We start from the raw sequence: 15915 nt of genomic DNA, 5'->3' as shown, positions 1-15915 counted from the left end.
ACAGAGACAGAGAGACAGAGACAGAGAGACAGACAGAGAGACAGAGACAGAGAGAGACAGACAGAGAGACAGACAGAGAGACAGAGACAGAGAGAGAGACAGAGACAGAGAGACAGACAGAGAGACAGAGACAGAGAGAGACAGACAGAGAGACAGACAGAGACAGAGAGAGACAGACAGAGAGACAGAGAGAGAGACAGACAGAGACAGAGAGAGACAGAGAGAGAGACAGAGACAGAGAGAAAGAGACAGAGAGAGACAGACAGACAGAGAGACAGACAGAGACAGACAGACAGACAGAGACAGAGAGAGAGACAGAGACAGAGAGAGACAGAGAAAGAGAGAGACAGACAGAGAGAGACAGAGACAGAGAGAGACAGAGACAGAGAGACAGAGACAGAGAGACAGAGAGAGAGAGAGAGACAGACAGAGAGACAGAGAGAGATATCTGAGAGGGAAGGTAGGATAGGTATAGTAATAATCATAAGCAAAATGGAATCAAATGCTGGAGAGAGAAACATGAAAGAAAGATTAAGAAGAAAAGAAGAAAGATAAAAACCTGGGATCAGGATGGAACAAGAGGAAGAGAAAATCTGCAACAGGGAAGAAATAAGTCATTTTATTTGTAGATTACAAGTAACAGGCAAATCGCTCCCTTTTATCACATTATTTGTAAAAGGAGGCGGTAAGAATAGAAAGAGGAAAATGTATAAGGATATAGGATAGAGGGAAATACACACTTAATAATCATAACCTTGAATGTGAATGGGATAAACTCATCCATAAAATGGAATATAACAGAATGGATTAGAAAACAGAATCCAACAACACATTGGTTAAAAGAAACACATTTGAATCACAATGATTTGCATAGTGTTAAAAGAAAAGCTGAAGCAAAATCTATTATGCTTTAAACAAACTCAAAAAAGCAGAAGTAACATTCGTAGTTTCAGATAAATCTTTAGTGAATAAAAACATACCAAAAAGAGATAAGCAGGGAGATTACATTACACTTAAAGGCCATACAGATGATGAATCAATAATGCTTTTGTTGAGGTCCAAGGCAAATTTTAATGGGGAATGTTTGCTCTACAATGTCACAAAGTGTCTTTATCTTCAAGAAGATTAATGAATGAGGCGGCTAGGTGGCACAGTGAATAGAGTGCTGGCCTTGGAGTCAGGAGGACCTGAATTCAGATCCGGCCTCAGACACTTAACACACACAAACAAACGAACAAAAAAAAAAAACCTAGTTGTGTGACCTTTGGGCAGGTTACTTAAATCTAATTGCCCTCCAAAAAGAAAAAAAAAAGACTAATGAATGCACTTGGGTTATTGAATTGTTTGTGTTTCCTGTATTTGTTCACATGTATTCCTGTGAGTCTTTTGCATTTTACATATTTTCTTTGATAACTGAAATAAATACCTCTGAGGGAATTTGGGGAGTCCTTTACCTACTGTGGGAAAACCCCCAAACATGCATTATGCCTAAGCTTTGTTTTCAATATTTCCCTTGAATTTTACTTCAGTGTAATGGAATAGTGAGCCAAATACAGAAACTGAAATCTCAGGGATCAGACCTCTAGAACCTGGTCCATGTGAACCCAGAACTTTGAGAGTCAAAGGACTGAGGTTCAAATCCCACCTCTGACATTTACCTGTGTGATGTTTGGCAAACCACTTAAATCAGACTGGCTTCAGTTATCCCCTCAACAAAAATAAGGAGCTTAGATTAAATGGTCTCTGAGCTTCCCTCCAGTTCTCAGTCAACAATTCCATGAGTTCCAAGAAGAGATCTGCTGGCTTGATCCTCAATAGCTCTTTCCAGACCAGATCTGCTATGGCCTTCATGGGAGGCAGCTGGCTACCAGGCTAAGCTGCTGGCACCCCCACAACAGAACCCCTACTTTCTTTGGCAGCCCTGCTGGTTGGTGGTTTCATCATGAAGTGTGCTATAATACACCTTTATTTTTTTTTTTGCTTTTTTTTTTGGGGGGGGGGGAGGTCACGGCTAGTAAGTGTTAAGTGTCTGAGGCCAGATTTGAACTCAGGTCCTTCTGACTCCAGGGCTGGTGCTCTTTTCACTGAGCTACCTAGCCACGCCTATAATACACCTTCTTGACTTAATGCCCAAAGATTGTCAGCAGAGGATAGGGGTGGCTGTTTCACTGACATAATGAACCATCACAAGTTAGCCCCCTCTCTGCAACTTACATATTTAAAGAGGTCGAGTGATTTGCCCAGGCTCACAGAGCCAGGATGAATATGAACCTAGGTCTTTTGAGCACCAAAGCTGGTTCTCCAGTCACTTGGCCACCATTCTTCTCTGTTAGCAAAAGCAAGATAACAAAAAACTTCCTAGGGCAAGCTCAGAGCTGTACAAAATCAAATAATAGTCTTGCTTAAACAACAATCCCAGAAAGATGTCCAGCTTAGCCAAATAAATCCGCAAGCATCCTCATGAAAATGCTCATTGACTCTGCAGACCCTCTCTAGCCAGGCCCCACAGCCAGCATGTCCAGCTGGCCACCTTGTCCCCAAGCACAATGCTTTCTCCCTGTACCTACAATTTCAATACCAAGAACTTACCCCAGCTGTTAGTTTCTCAGAAGATGGGAGACTAATTGAAAGCAAAAGAGAAGGTGCCAACCCTTCTGGCCCATTTTCTCTGGGCAAAGTGTGGTAAGGGTAAGATCCAAGGCACCCAGAGCTATGACAAACCCTTCACTGAGAAGGTAATTGGGAAAGGTAATAAGGAAGTCATGGAAAAAATTATATGAGGAATAAGGTGTCAATACCTAGAACCAGGCAAATGGATTCAAGGTTCTGGACAGAGCCAAAGTGGGGAGAGAGGTGCTGTAGGAGGTAAGAGAAAGTCAAACGTGAAATGCACAGATGCCCATAGAAGGGTCTGATCAGAGAAAAGGCAGCAGTTTCTAGCTCTCAGCTAGGTGAACCTGAATTCAAATCCCAAGTCTGCCGCTTACTGTCCACTGAAACTTGGACAAGGCACTTCACTCTCTAGGCCTCATCTGTAAATGAGGAGGCTGGATGAGATGACCAGTTCTTAGTTCTGTGATCTAAGGCAGCCATGGTTAGGGGCAAGATTTGAACTCAGGTCCTATGGTACTAGAACTAGACCTTTTTCCAGCATACTCCATGTGATCTAAGAGAGGTATCTTGGTTTTTTTTTTTTTTCAGATTTGTAAGTAGGGCAGCATATTTGAAATAAGTACCATCTGTGTGACCTTGGACAAGTTATTTCTCTGTCCTGGGTTTCAGTTTCCTCATCTTGATAATTAGCAAAAAATGGCTTTCAGATCCCCTTCCAGATTCAAGCTTATGATCTCAGGATTTTTGACAAGCCACTTCAACTCTTGGGCCTCAGTCTCCTTCTCTATACAATGGGGGCGGGTGGGGCAGACCTGTTGACCTCTCAGTTCCCTTCCAGCTCTGAATCTATTATTCTGTGACTCAATGAAACTTAAAACTTTCTTGGGCCTTAGTTTTCCCATTGGTAAAATGGGTGTGGGGGAAGAGGAGGGGGCACATGCAGCAAGGGACTCTTTCCCCTGTGACATGTTCTGTTTTCATCCTCTTATCTCCAACATGCCTGGCCCCAGCTGAAGCACTTACCACATGCTGGTCACCCGAATGCTTAATTCCTTCCCTCTCCTGTATGGTCAAAGTAAAATACCTTGTGTATCTTGTATCTCTCGTTCTGATCTTCAGCTCTCACATCCGGGTCAGTGATGGCATGAAGCAATAGCTCTGTGATTTTAATGCCTGCCTCCTCAGGCAGGGACACTGCTATGTGCAGAGGAGTGAGTGCTCTCATCTGCAGAAAAAAAAAGATACCCAACCACGTGTGACAGAGAGAAGGGGCGACAAGCACCAGAGACTGGCGGACGATGGCTGCCGTTGCAGCAGCACAGGAGTTTTCCCTCTCAAAATGCTCCAAGTCAATATGAGCTCAAGGGATGTCAGTATGAGCAGAGAGAAGGACCATGAGAGATTGCACACACTCTGTCCACCAAAGATGAGGATCACATAGCAAGAAATTCCTCAGTCCCAAAAGAGCTAAGATGTAGCTGAAGCGGGGGACAGAGGACAGACAGCCAGCGCAGAGAAACATGTTCAGGTAACCACATGATTGAAATTGCCTGTAACAAATGAAGACAAGAATATTGATCTAAGGCCTACCAGAAAATTATGATGAAAAAATGAGCCTGGACAACATTCTCCAAGAGCTCGTTAAGGAAAACTGCCCTGAGATACTAGAACCTGAGGGGAAAATAGAAATCGAGAGAATCCACCGGACACCTGCTGTAAGAGATCCCAAACTGAAAAATCCTCGAAATGTTGTGGCCAAACTCCAGAACTACCAGATAAAAGAGAAAATACTTCAAGTGGCCAGAAAGAAACAATTCAAATATCGAGGGTCCACAGTGAGGATTGCACAGGACTTGTCAGCCTCTACACTGAAAGATCGGAGGCAGTGGAATACAATTTTCAGGAAGGCAAAAGAGCTCGGATTACAACCAAGGATCACATACCCAGCGAGACTGAGCATATTCTTCCAGGCAAAGAGATGGTCATTCAATGATATAACAGAGTTCCAGACCTTCTTGATAAAAAAGCCAGAACTCAATGGAAAATTCAACCTCCAATTACGAGAAGCAACAGTGACTTAGAAAGGTAAACAAGGAGAACACACACACACACACCCTGCTATTTGATAAGAGCAAACTGGTAAGAGACAAGTACAGGGTATGAGTATAAAATACACAAAATGACTATTTTTTAAAAATCTTGTTAAGGGCTACAAAGGGATGGGGTGAAGTGGAAAAGGGTAAATTATGCCACTCATAGAGGCATAAAAACTGTATAGCAGAGGAAAAAAAGGGAGGGTGTTGGGAAGCATATGAGCTTTTCCCTCATTGGTTCTGGTACAAGGAGGGATTAACAACCAGTTAAGCATAGTATGCTATAGAGAAGGAACGCAAAAAGAATCATTTTAGAGGGAAAGAGGGGAGAGAGAGGAGCTTCCCATGAGATCTGTTCCTGTCATTCTTGATGCGAAGAAAAAATAGCATACTTCATTAGGTATAACAATATCCTACAGGCAGTAGGAGGGGAAAAGGGTTACAAAAGGGGGGTGGGAGTGGTTTGTAGGGAGGGAAGTAGTAAGGGGAAAAGGGGAGGAAAAGGGAGGGGGGCCGGAAAGGGAACACTGAGGGAGGCAGTGGTCAAAAGGAAAACTATTAAGGGGGGGAAGGGAGAAGGGAGGGAAAATACGAACATTAACGGGGGCAGGAATAGGACGAGGGAAAAGAAACAGATAACAATCATAACTGTAATTGTGAATGGAATGAACTCTCCTATAAAACAGAGACGGATAGCAGAATGGATTAGAAATCATAATCCTACAATATGCTGTTTACAAGAAACACATCTGAAACAGAGGGATACACACAAGGTAAAAGTAAAAGGTTGGAGTAAAATATATCATGCCTCAGCTAAAGTAAAAAAAGCAGGGGTAGCAATCCTTATCTCAGATAAAGCAAATGCAAAAATTGACCTAATTAAAAGAGATAAGGAAGGAAACTATATCCTGTTAAAAGGCACCATCGAGAATGAAGCAATATCACTACTTAACATATATGCACCAAGTGGTGTAGCATCCAAATTCCTAGAGGTGAAGGTAAAGGAATTAGAGGAAGAAATAGATAGCAAAACTATACTAGTGGGAGACCTTAATCTCCCCCTATCTGAACTTGATAAATCCAACCTCAAAATAAACAAGAAAGAAGTTAAGGAGGTGAACAGGACTTTAGAGAGGATAGGTATGATAGATCTCTGGAGAAAACTGAATGGGGATAAAAAGGAATATACTTTCTTCTCAGCGGTTCATGGCACATACTCAAAAATTGACCATGTTCTAGGGCATAAAACCCTCACAATTCTATGCAGTAAGGCAGAAATATTAAATGCATCATTCTCAGATCATGATGCAATAAAAATTATATGCAATAAAGGGCCAGGGAAAGACAGACTAAAAACTAACCGGAAATTAAACAATTTAATCCTAAAGAATGAGTGGGTCAAACAAGAAATTATAGAAACAATCAGTAATTTCATTCAAGAGAATGATAATAATGAGACAACATACCAAAATCTGTGGGATACATTAAAGGCAGTTCTTAGGGGAAGTTTTATATCCCTGAGTGCATACGTGATTAAATTAGAGAAAAGGGAGCTCAACAAATTGGGCATGCAATTAAAAAACCTAGAAAAAGAACAAATTCAAAATCCCCAGTTAAATACTAAACTAGAAATATTGAAGACTAAAGGAGAGATTAATAAAATCGAAATTAAGAAAACTATTGAACTAATAAATAAAACCAAGAGCTGGTTTTATGAAAAAAAAAAAAATTGATAGACCCTTAGTCAATATGATAAAAAAAAGAAAGAAGAAAACCAAATTATGAGTATCAAAAATGAAAAGGGTGAATATACCTCCAATGAAGAGGAAATCAAAACAATAATTAGGAATTATTTTTCCCAATTGTATGCACATAAATTTGACAATCTTAGGGAAATGGATGAATATTTAGAAACATACAAGTTGCCCAGATTAACTGAAGAGGAAGTAAATTACTTAAATAATCCCATCTCAGAAAAAGAAATTGAACAAGCCATCAGTCACCTCCCTAGGAAAAAATCTCCAGGGCCAGATGGATTCACTAGTGAATTCTATCAAACATTTAAAGAACAATTGATTCCAATACTCTACAAACTATTTGGGAAAATTAGTGAAGAAGGAGTCCTACCAAATTCTTTTTATGACACAAATATGGTACTGATACCTAAATCAAGAAGAGATAAAACAGAGAAAGAAAATTATAGACCAATCTCCCTCATGAATATAGATGCAAAAATTCTAAATAAAATACTAGCCAAAAGACTACAGCAACTTATCTCAAGAATAATACACTTTGATCAGGTAGGATTTATTCCAGGAATGCAAGGATGGTTTAATATTAGGAAAACCATCAGTATAATTGAGCATATCAACAATAAAACTAGCAGAAACCACATGATCATCTCAATAGATGCAGAAAAGGCTTTTGACAAAATACAACATCCATTCCTATTAAAAACATTAGAAAGTATAGGAATAAATGGAGCCTTCCTTAAAATAATAGGTAGCATCTATTTAAAGCCATTAGCAAGTATTATATGTAATGGGGAGAAGCTAGAAGCATTTCCCATAAGATCAGGGGTGAAACAAGGGTGTCCACTATCACCCTTCTTATTCAATCTGGTACTAGAAATGTTAGCAGTAGCAATTAGAGAAGAAAAAGAAATCAAAGGAATCAAGTTAGGCAAAGAAGAGACCAAGCTATCACTCTTCGCAGATGATATGATGATATACTTAAAGAATCCTAGAGAATCAAGTAAAAAACTGCTTGAGACAATAAATAAATTTGGCAAAGTTGCAGGATATAAAATAAACCCACATAAATCCTCAACATTCCTATATATTTCCAATGAAATTCAACAGCAAGAAGTAGAAAGAGAAATCCCATTTAAAGTTACTGTAGACATTATAAAATATTTGGGAATCTACCTGCCAAAACAAACCCAGGACCTGTATGATCATAACTACAAAACACTTTTCAAACAAATAAAGTCAGATCTAACTAATTGGAAAAATATCAATTGCTCATGGCTTGGTCGAGCTAATATAATAAAAATGACAATTTTACCTAAATTAAATTATATATTTAGTGCCATACCAATTAATTTACCAAAAAAACTACTTTATAGAGTTAGAAAAATAGTAACAAAATTCATCTGGAAGAATAAACGGTCCAGAATATCAAGAGAATTAATGAAAAGAAATGCTAGGGAAGGTGGACTAGCCTTACCAGATTTAAATCTGTACTATAAAGCAGCAGTCATCAAAACTACTTGGTACTGGCTGAGGAATAGAGGAGTGGATCAATGGAATATATTAGGCACATGAGATTCAGAAGTCAACGACTACAGTAATGTATTGTTTGATAAACCCCCAGACCCTGGTTTTTGGGATAAGAACTCACTATTTGACAAAAACTGCTGGGAAAACTGGAATATAGTATGGCAGAAACTGGACATAGACCATTATCTAACACCTTATACCAAAATCAAGTCTAAATGGGTTCATGATCTAGGTATAAAGGTTGATACTGTAAGCAGTCTGCTAAAACAAGGAATAGTTTACCTATCAGACTTGTGGAGAGGGAATGACTTTATGATGAAACAGGCATTAGAGAACATTATAAAATGTAAAATGGATAATTTTGACTACATGAAATTGAAAAGTTTCTGTACAAATAAAGCCAATGTAACCAAGATTAAGAGGGAGGTGGGAAATTGGGAAAGAATCTTTACAACCTATGTCTCTGACAAAGGACTCATCTCTAAAATATACAGAGAATTGAGTCAAATTTATAAGAATACAAGTCATTCCCCAATTGATAAATGTTCAAAGGATATGAACAGGCAGTTTTCAGAGAAAGAAATTAAAGCTATCTATAAGCACATGAAGAAATGCTCTAATTCACTATTGATTAGAGAAATGCAAATCAAAACAACTCTGAGGTACCACATCTCACCAGTCAGATTGGCTAAGATGACAAAACAGGAAAATGACAAATGCTGGAGAGGATGTGGGCAAACTGGAACACTAATGCATTGTTGGTGGAGTTGTGAACTGATCCAGCCTTTCTGGAGAGCAATCTGGAATTATGCCCAAAGGGCTATAAATTCTTTCATACCCTTTGATCCAGCAATACCACTCCTAGGGTTATATCCCAAAGAGATCATAGAAATGGGAGAAAGACCCATATGTACAAAAATGTTTATAGCAGCTCTTTTTGTTGTGGCAAAGAATTGGAAATTAAGGGGGTGCCCATCAATTGGGGAATGGCTGAACAAGTTGTGGTATATGCATGTTATGGAATACTATTGCACTATAAGAAATGGGGAGCGGGCAGTCTTCATATTTACCTGGAGAGGCTTAAAAGAACTGATGCTGAGTGAGAAGAGTAGAACCAGGAGAAATTTGTACACAATTACAGACACAACGTATGTGTGATGACCAACTTTGATAGACTGGACTCTTCTCAACAATGCAGGGATATAAGTCAATCCCAAAAGACGCATGATGGAGAGAAAAACGTGCATCCAGAGAAAGAACTAGAAAGAACTAAATTTATATCCAGGTGGAAGCAAAATACCTGATCTTTTTCGTTCTCTTATTTGATTTTATGTCCTCTTTACCATTTTTCAATCCAGCTGGTACAATCCATCCTTATAACCTGACCATTGTATAATGTGAAAGTATTTACAGATCCTATACTTGATTATAAGCCGCCATGGTGGGGGGTGGAGGGAGGGGGACAAAATGTGAAATTCAAGGAATTGTGGAATTGAATCCTGTAAACTAAAAGGAAACAAACAACAAAAAAAAAGAATATTGATCTACTTCAACAAGTTAGGGATGGACCCACTGTAATGTAATACCAAGCAAGAAGGCAACTTCCCAGGTTCAAAATACCAGCATAGGTGCTCTCTATTTTATTCAGTGACAAACCCAGAACAGAGAAGATCAAAACATGACATCATTCAAAATACAGCATTTACTAAGTATGATTAAATAATCTCCAAGTACTACCCCACCCCAGGACCTTCCAATCATTCAATCAATTACAAAGTCTCTGTTCCAAATACTTCTCCACCCCTAGGCTATACCTTAATTAAGTCCACCACAAAGCCCCTCTTCTCAAATGGAGATTAGTTTCCAAACATAAGTAAAATACATTCATTTGCTCAACCATAGAACACAAAAAGGTCAAAAGTTCCCCACCCCTGGATCACAATTGAATCTACCCCAGAGTTACATCAAGTTTAAACACAGCACTTAATACCCAAATGGAGGTCTTTTCTTCATCTTGACACGAGGCAAGTTCTCAGCAATCTTAGTTCCTGGAGAGACAAGGCTTAGCAAGGCCATAAGATACATTGCCAGTCCCTTCATGAATTTATCCTCTGTCTGTAGAACAGCCCTAGAACCCCTGAACACATTAGCAAAGCCCTCTCCCAGGATTTCTGTAAACATACAACAAGAAAATCCTTCTTCAGGGCTTCTGAACCAACAGAAAGGCTCCCAGACCCCTGCAACAACAGTACTGTCCCTCACCAGTGGACAGTATTCATTCTGTCTGCAGGACAGTCTCCAGACCCCTGCAACAACAGTACTGTCCCTCACCAGTGGACAGTATTCACTCTCTGTCTGCAGGACAGTCTCAGGCCTTCTTAACCAAATGCCAGGTTCCAGGACTTCTTCAACAGGACAGTCTTTCACCAGTGGACAAATCTGGCAAAATAACATCAAAACAGACAGACAAAGTACCAGCAAAACAGCCATGTCTCCTCAGTCCTTGGCAGCTCAGGGGGCAGGTCTCAAAAGTCCAGGGCAATTCAAAGCGGCCACCAGCAATCCTCTTAGTCTCTCTCTCTCCACGAGGTGCTGCTACCAAAAAAAGATCTTCCGCCTCTCTCTAGTGTCTCTCCAAATCTAAGTCACCAGCTCCTCCCACTTCAGGACTTTCTTTTCACATCAACAAGCCCATCCCACAGGTGGGATTAACAAACTCTGGGTTTTAATACAATCAATTTGAAAACCAAGCCAATACAGGGGAATCTTTAATTGCCATTACTATCACACCCACCAATCAATAGAACATTTGCATCTAACAATATCCTCAAAATTAATTTCAGTGCAGTAAGAGAGCTTTGATTCAGGTAAGTCAATTCACCTCCTGGGGCCTCATTTATAAAATAGGGTGGAAAATTGAACTAGATGGTCTTTGAGGCCCTTCTAGATTTAAATCTATGACCCTAGATCACTTAACATGTGTGTGCCTCAGTTTCCTTCTCTGTAAAATGAAAGGGGTGAACTAGCTGGCTTCTTGCTATTTGTTGTTATTCAGTCATTTCATTCATGTTCAGTCATTTCATTCATCTGACTTCATGACCCCATTTGGGTTCTTTTGGGTAGAGATACTGGAGAAGTTTGCCATTTTTCTTCTCCAGGTCATTTTACAGATGAGGAAACTGAGACAAACAGGGTTAAGTGACTTGCCCAGGTTCACACAGCTAGTAAGTGTCTGAGACCAGATTTGAATTCTTGTAGATGAGTCATCCTGACTCCAGAACCAGCACTGTATCCACTGGGCCACCTTTTTATCCTGTAATATTACTCTGACAAATTATTTAGTTTTTCTGAGTTTTATTCCCCTCTTCTATAAAATGAAAGGTTTAAGTTAGCTGGTTTCTGAAGTTTCTTCTGTCTCCAGAGCTATGAGTCTAAGATTTTATTGATTAAAATAACTTCAAATTACTCCTTAAAGACAATAACATCCTTCTCTTCCCCCTGACACCCCTCTCATTCAGACCCTTCTCACTCCACATGGAGACAACTGTCACAGCCTCCTGACTTCAGGCTCTCTCCCTAAACAACCAGCCCTATAAAATATTACTCTCAGCTCATAACTCCCTTGCTCAGAATCCTGCGATGGACATCCATTGCCTCCTGAACAAAGACTCTAAACTCCTCCACCTGGCATTCAATGTCCTCTTCACCTGGGCTCCACCTACAGAACTCTCATTGTTCACTGGAGTATGAGGAGTCCTTGCTCAGAGTCCCTTGCTGGATCTTCCTCCAGCTCAGTCAGTCAGTCAACAAGCATTCGTTAAACGTTTACTATGTGTCAGGCACACTGCTAAGTTCTGGGGATTCAAAGAAAGGCAGAAACATTTTCCCTGCCCTCAAATATCTCACATTCAAATGGGGGAGAGAACACGCAAATAACTATGTACATGCAAGATATATAAAGGAGAGATGGGATGTTACCTTAAGGGAAGGTCTTATGGGTGCAGGGACTGGGGCAAGTGGAAATGGGAAAAGCTTTTTGCAGAAGATGGGATTTGAATGGAGTCTTGAAGGAAGCCACAGGATGACAATGTGGCAGGAAATCATCCCAGGCATGAGGGATGGCCAGTGAAAATGCACAGCATGGGAGACATGGAGCGTCATGTGGAAGGAACAGCAATAAAGCCAGTGATATTGGATCATAGAGGATGGAGGATGGCAAGGAGAAGATTGGAAAGGGAGGGAGGGTCCAGGTTGCAAAAGGGTTTGAAAGCCAAAAAGGATTTTGTATTTGATCGTGTGGCAGATAGAGCACAGTGGAGTTTATTAAGTACAGAGGCAACGTTAGGAAATCGCTTCGGCAGGTAAGATCGCTAGAATGGGAAGACAGCTGAGGCAGGAACACAAAGCAGTCCAGACACGACACACTAAGGTGATGGCTTTGTGCCTGGGAAGAAGAGGATGTATATGAAAGTCATGATGATAGAAACAAGAAGATTGGATTTGTGGGGTGAGAGCAAATCAAGATTCAAGGATGGATTAATTTTGCAAGTTTGGATAATTAGGTGGTTGGTGGTGCCTTCAATAGTGAGAGGAAAGTTTGGAAGATCATCTGCTTTGGGGAAAGTGAGTTCTGTTTTGGACATGTTGAGTTTAAGATGTCTACAAGACTTCCAGTTCAAATGTCCAATAGGGAGTCAATTATGTGAGAGGTTAGAGAGACAAACATCAGGATAGACATAATTGAACTCCTAGGGGTTGATGAAAAGAAAAAGCAAGTGACATAATATAGAAGGAGAAGAGAAGAAAGCCTAGCACAGAGCTTCAGGGGACAACCACAGGGGAAAATCCAGCAAAGGAGACCGAGCAGGAGTGGGTCAAACAAATGGAAGGAGAACCGAGAGAGAGCAGCTTCAATAAAACCCAGAGAGAAAAGAGTATCCCAAGAGAGTTTTCAAAGGCTTCAGAGAGGTCAAGAAGAGTGAGAACTGAGAAAAAGACATTAGATTTAGCGATTAAGAGATCACTGGTGGGCCAGCTACATGGCATGGTGGATAGAGCACCAGTCCTGAATCAGGAAGACCTAAGTTCAAATCTGACCTCAGACATTTATTAGCTGTGTGACCCTGAGCAAGTCACTTAACCCCAATTGTCAACAGAGACATTGGTAAATTTGAAGAGAATTGTTTCAGGTGGATGATGACCTTGGAAGCCAGAACAGAGAGGGTTTAGACAAAAGTACAAGGAAAAGAAACAGAGGTAATGATTATAGACAGCTTTCTTAAGGAGTTTAGCCAGAAAAGGAAAGGCAGATACAGGTCAATAGCTAGTAAAACAGTCTGATTAGGTGAGGTCCTTTTAAGGATAGGGAAGCATGGCCATGTTTGTGGGAAGCTGCCAGTAGATAGGGGAAAGACTAAAGATTAGAGAGTGACAGTAACAGAGGGACAATCTGGTGGAGAAGATGAGATGGAATGGAATCACCTGTGTGTGTAGAGGCCTTGTCCTTGGCAAGGAGAAAGGGCCACCTCTTCATGAGAGAGAGGGGAATAACTAACGTACAGGCAAAACCCCAAGGCTTAACACCGTACAATCAAACTGGGTCAGTACCTTTGATGGAAACCGGACATCAGTCCTTGCGCCATGCTCCAGGAGGAGCTGAACTCCAGCCACATCTGCAGCTCTAACGGGAAAGAAGAGAATATGCATAGGCACCTTGCAATAGTTGGGGTCTGCCCCTCGCTGTAGGAGTAGCTGGATTGTGGTCCATCTGAATTTGTGTCTGAAATCAATGTGATAAAGATCACAGTTAGTCAGGATGCCTATGCACAAATTCTAAAATTATCTTCCAAAAAAATTATCCTCCCAAAAGTGGAAACTAACATCGGGGGCTCTCAAACCCACGATCTGAAAGGCCCCTGGGATTGTGTTCATGTTCACTGTAATGCGAATGTAAATTTTAAAGATCTTCCCTGCCCCTAGGCTAAAGTGCACCAGAAGCCTGGGGAGGGAGGCTTGTTTTTCAGTAGATACTTTTTGATTGGCCAGTGGGTCAATAAGGTTGTTACATTCTCTGAGCCAGGAGAAGGCTATATAAGCCCTGATGTGTAGCTTTGTTTTGGGACTCACTTTGAGAAGTGTTCTGTGATTTGATCTGGATTCTGGGAAGCCGTTGTTGAGAGTCCCCCGGCTTTGAAAAACCCAGAATGTGGAAACCCAGATGTTGACTGGGTATGGATGTAATGGTTGGACAGTTTGGAAATCTGTCTACTTGATGTTTCTGTCTTGATAATTATGCCTGTATACTTTGAGGTTCAGGGTGCTGACCTTTTCTCCTGAACAAGGTAAACGATATATGTCTGACTGATTAAAGAAAGCTTGTTAACCCATTTTGAGTTGCTTTCCTTTAACAAAGCAGATCCAAGAACCTGTGGTAGCTGCAAACCCTGAGGACGCTTGGGGTGCTTGCTGCTACATTCACCCATCCAAGAGAGTCCATTTTGTTTCTTGCACAATTATATCGACATTTTATGGAGATAACTGAGGCAATAGAAAAAGCTTTGACATTATACTTGAGTCACTAATTACATTTTATGGACAATCATTCAAGAATTTTTTTCATGCTAGGCTTTGAAGGAGGCTGGGCATTAAAATATAAGCGCTAAGAGAATGTAAACTCCTTGAGAACAGGCACTATTTTTCATCTGGTCTTTGAATCACAGTTTCTAGCACGTAATAGACACCTAATACTCATTGGGTTGGATTATATTGAGATAGAAAAACATATAAGACATGATGCTTGCGCTTGTCCTTAAGGAATTTAAAGTCTTGCTGGCAACATGAGAAATACAGACACAAAACAGGTAAAAATTCTAGGTATTACATGTCTAAATACAACTTATCAAAAAAGAATACAATTTGCAAAGGTGAGAAAAGATTTACGAAGGTCATATTCCATCTATGAATGTACAGCCTTCTCCCTAATCTATTCATTCTACCTTTAAAGTACACTATTCCTCAAATCTATTATTCAGAAGGCAATAGGGATGATAACAACTGGGATAAAGGCATAGATGATATATTCATTATTTCTTCAGAAGACATGAAACCCAGAAGAATAGTTAATATGGCAGATAATAGGATAAAGATGCAGAAAGATCTGGACAGGCCAGATTGATGGAGCATACCTAGGATCAGGATCCCACCAGTTATTTTATTGGTAACAGAAACTCTCTCTACTAATGCAGGTTCAAAATTTTCTCTGCACCTTATAGTCTTAGAGAATCACCTAGAACACTGAGGAGGTTAGGGGACATGCCCAAGGTCACACAGCCAGGAAAGATCAGAGATGGGATTTGAACCCAAGTTGTCTTCGTTTCAAGACCAACTGTCTTTACACTATACTATAATGCCTCTCAAGTAATACCTAAAAAGACAAAGTTAAGTAGGGATAAAAGTATTATCATATGCCTAGACTTTAAAAAATTAATATCAGGCTTCTAATCAAGAAAGTAGAATAAGAGGTTGCAATGAAAAAACACAAAAAGGAAAAAAAATTGCCCACTTCCAAATAAAAAACTATGGTAATAAAAATGTTGAGGCAGTTAAGTCGAGCCATAGTGCATAGAGCACTAGGCCTGGAGTCAGGAAGACTCATTTTCCTGAGTTCAAATTCAGCCTCAAACCCTCACTAACTGTGTGACCCTGAACAAGTCACTTAACGTCATTTGCCTCAGTTCCTCATTTGTAAAATGAGCTAGAGAAGGAAATGGCAAAACACTCCAGTATCTCTGCCAAGAAAATCCCAAATGGGGTCATGAAGAGTTGGATATGGCTAAAATGAGCAAAAATAATCTTTACCAAAAAAGGAAAATTAGTAACATGTAGAGAATCAATACAACTTGGAAACATTATTGAGGCATGAAATAGCT

At 40.2% G+C, this 15915-nt stretch overlaps 1 protein-coding gene across 1 annotated transcript in view; it reads right to left on the bottom strand.

Annotated features, from left to right (window-relative positions):
• The window catches only part of ANKMY1 (ankyrin repeat and MYND domain containing 1), a 139101-nt gene that overhangs the window by 67912 nt on the left and 55274 nt on the right, over positions 1-15915 (bottom strand). Inside the window, exons 8-9 of the mRNA XM_069089165.1 lie at positions 13595-13766; positions 3698-3838 (exon numbers count right to left, since the gene is read on the bottom strand). Of these exons, the coding sequence (XP_068945266.1) occupies positions 3698-3838; positions 13595-13766 (313 nt within the window). The remainder of the gene's footprint in view (positions 1-3697; positions 3839-13594; positions 13767-15915) is intronic.

Source organism: Petaurus breviceps, unplaced genomic scaffold, assembly GCF_028583685.1.
Source record: "Petaurus breviceps papuanus isolate PSGF00001 unplaced genomic scaffold, PetGlider_PUasm1.0 186, whole genome shotgun sequence".
NCBI classification, from domain to species: Eukaryota; Metazoa; Chordata; class Mammalia; order Diprotodontia; family Petauridae; genus Petaurus; species Petaurus breviceps.
Note: the sequence above shows the minus strand (reverse complement) of the source record. Positions and strands in the feature narration are given on the sequence as shown.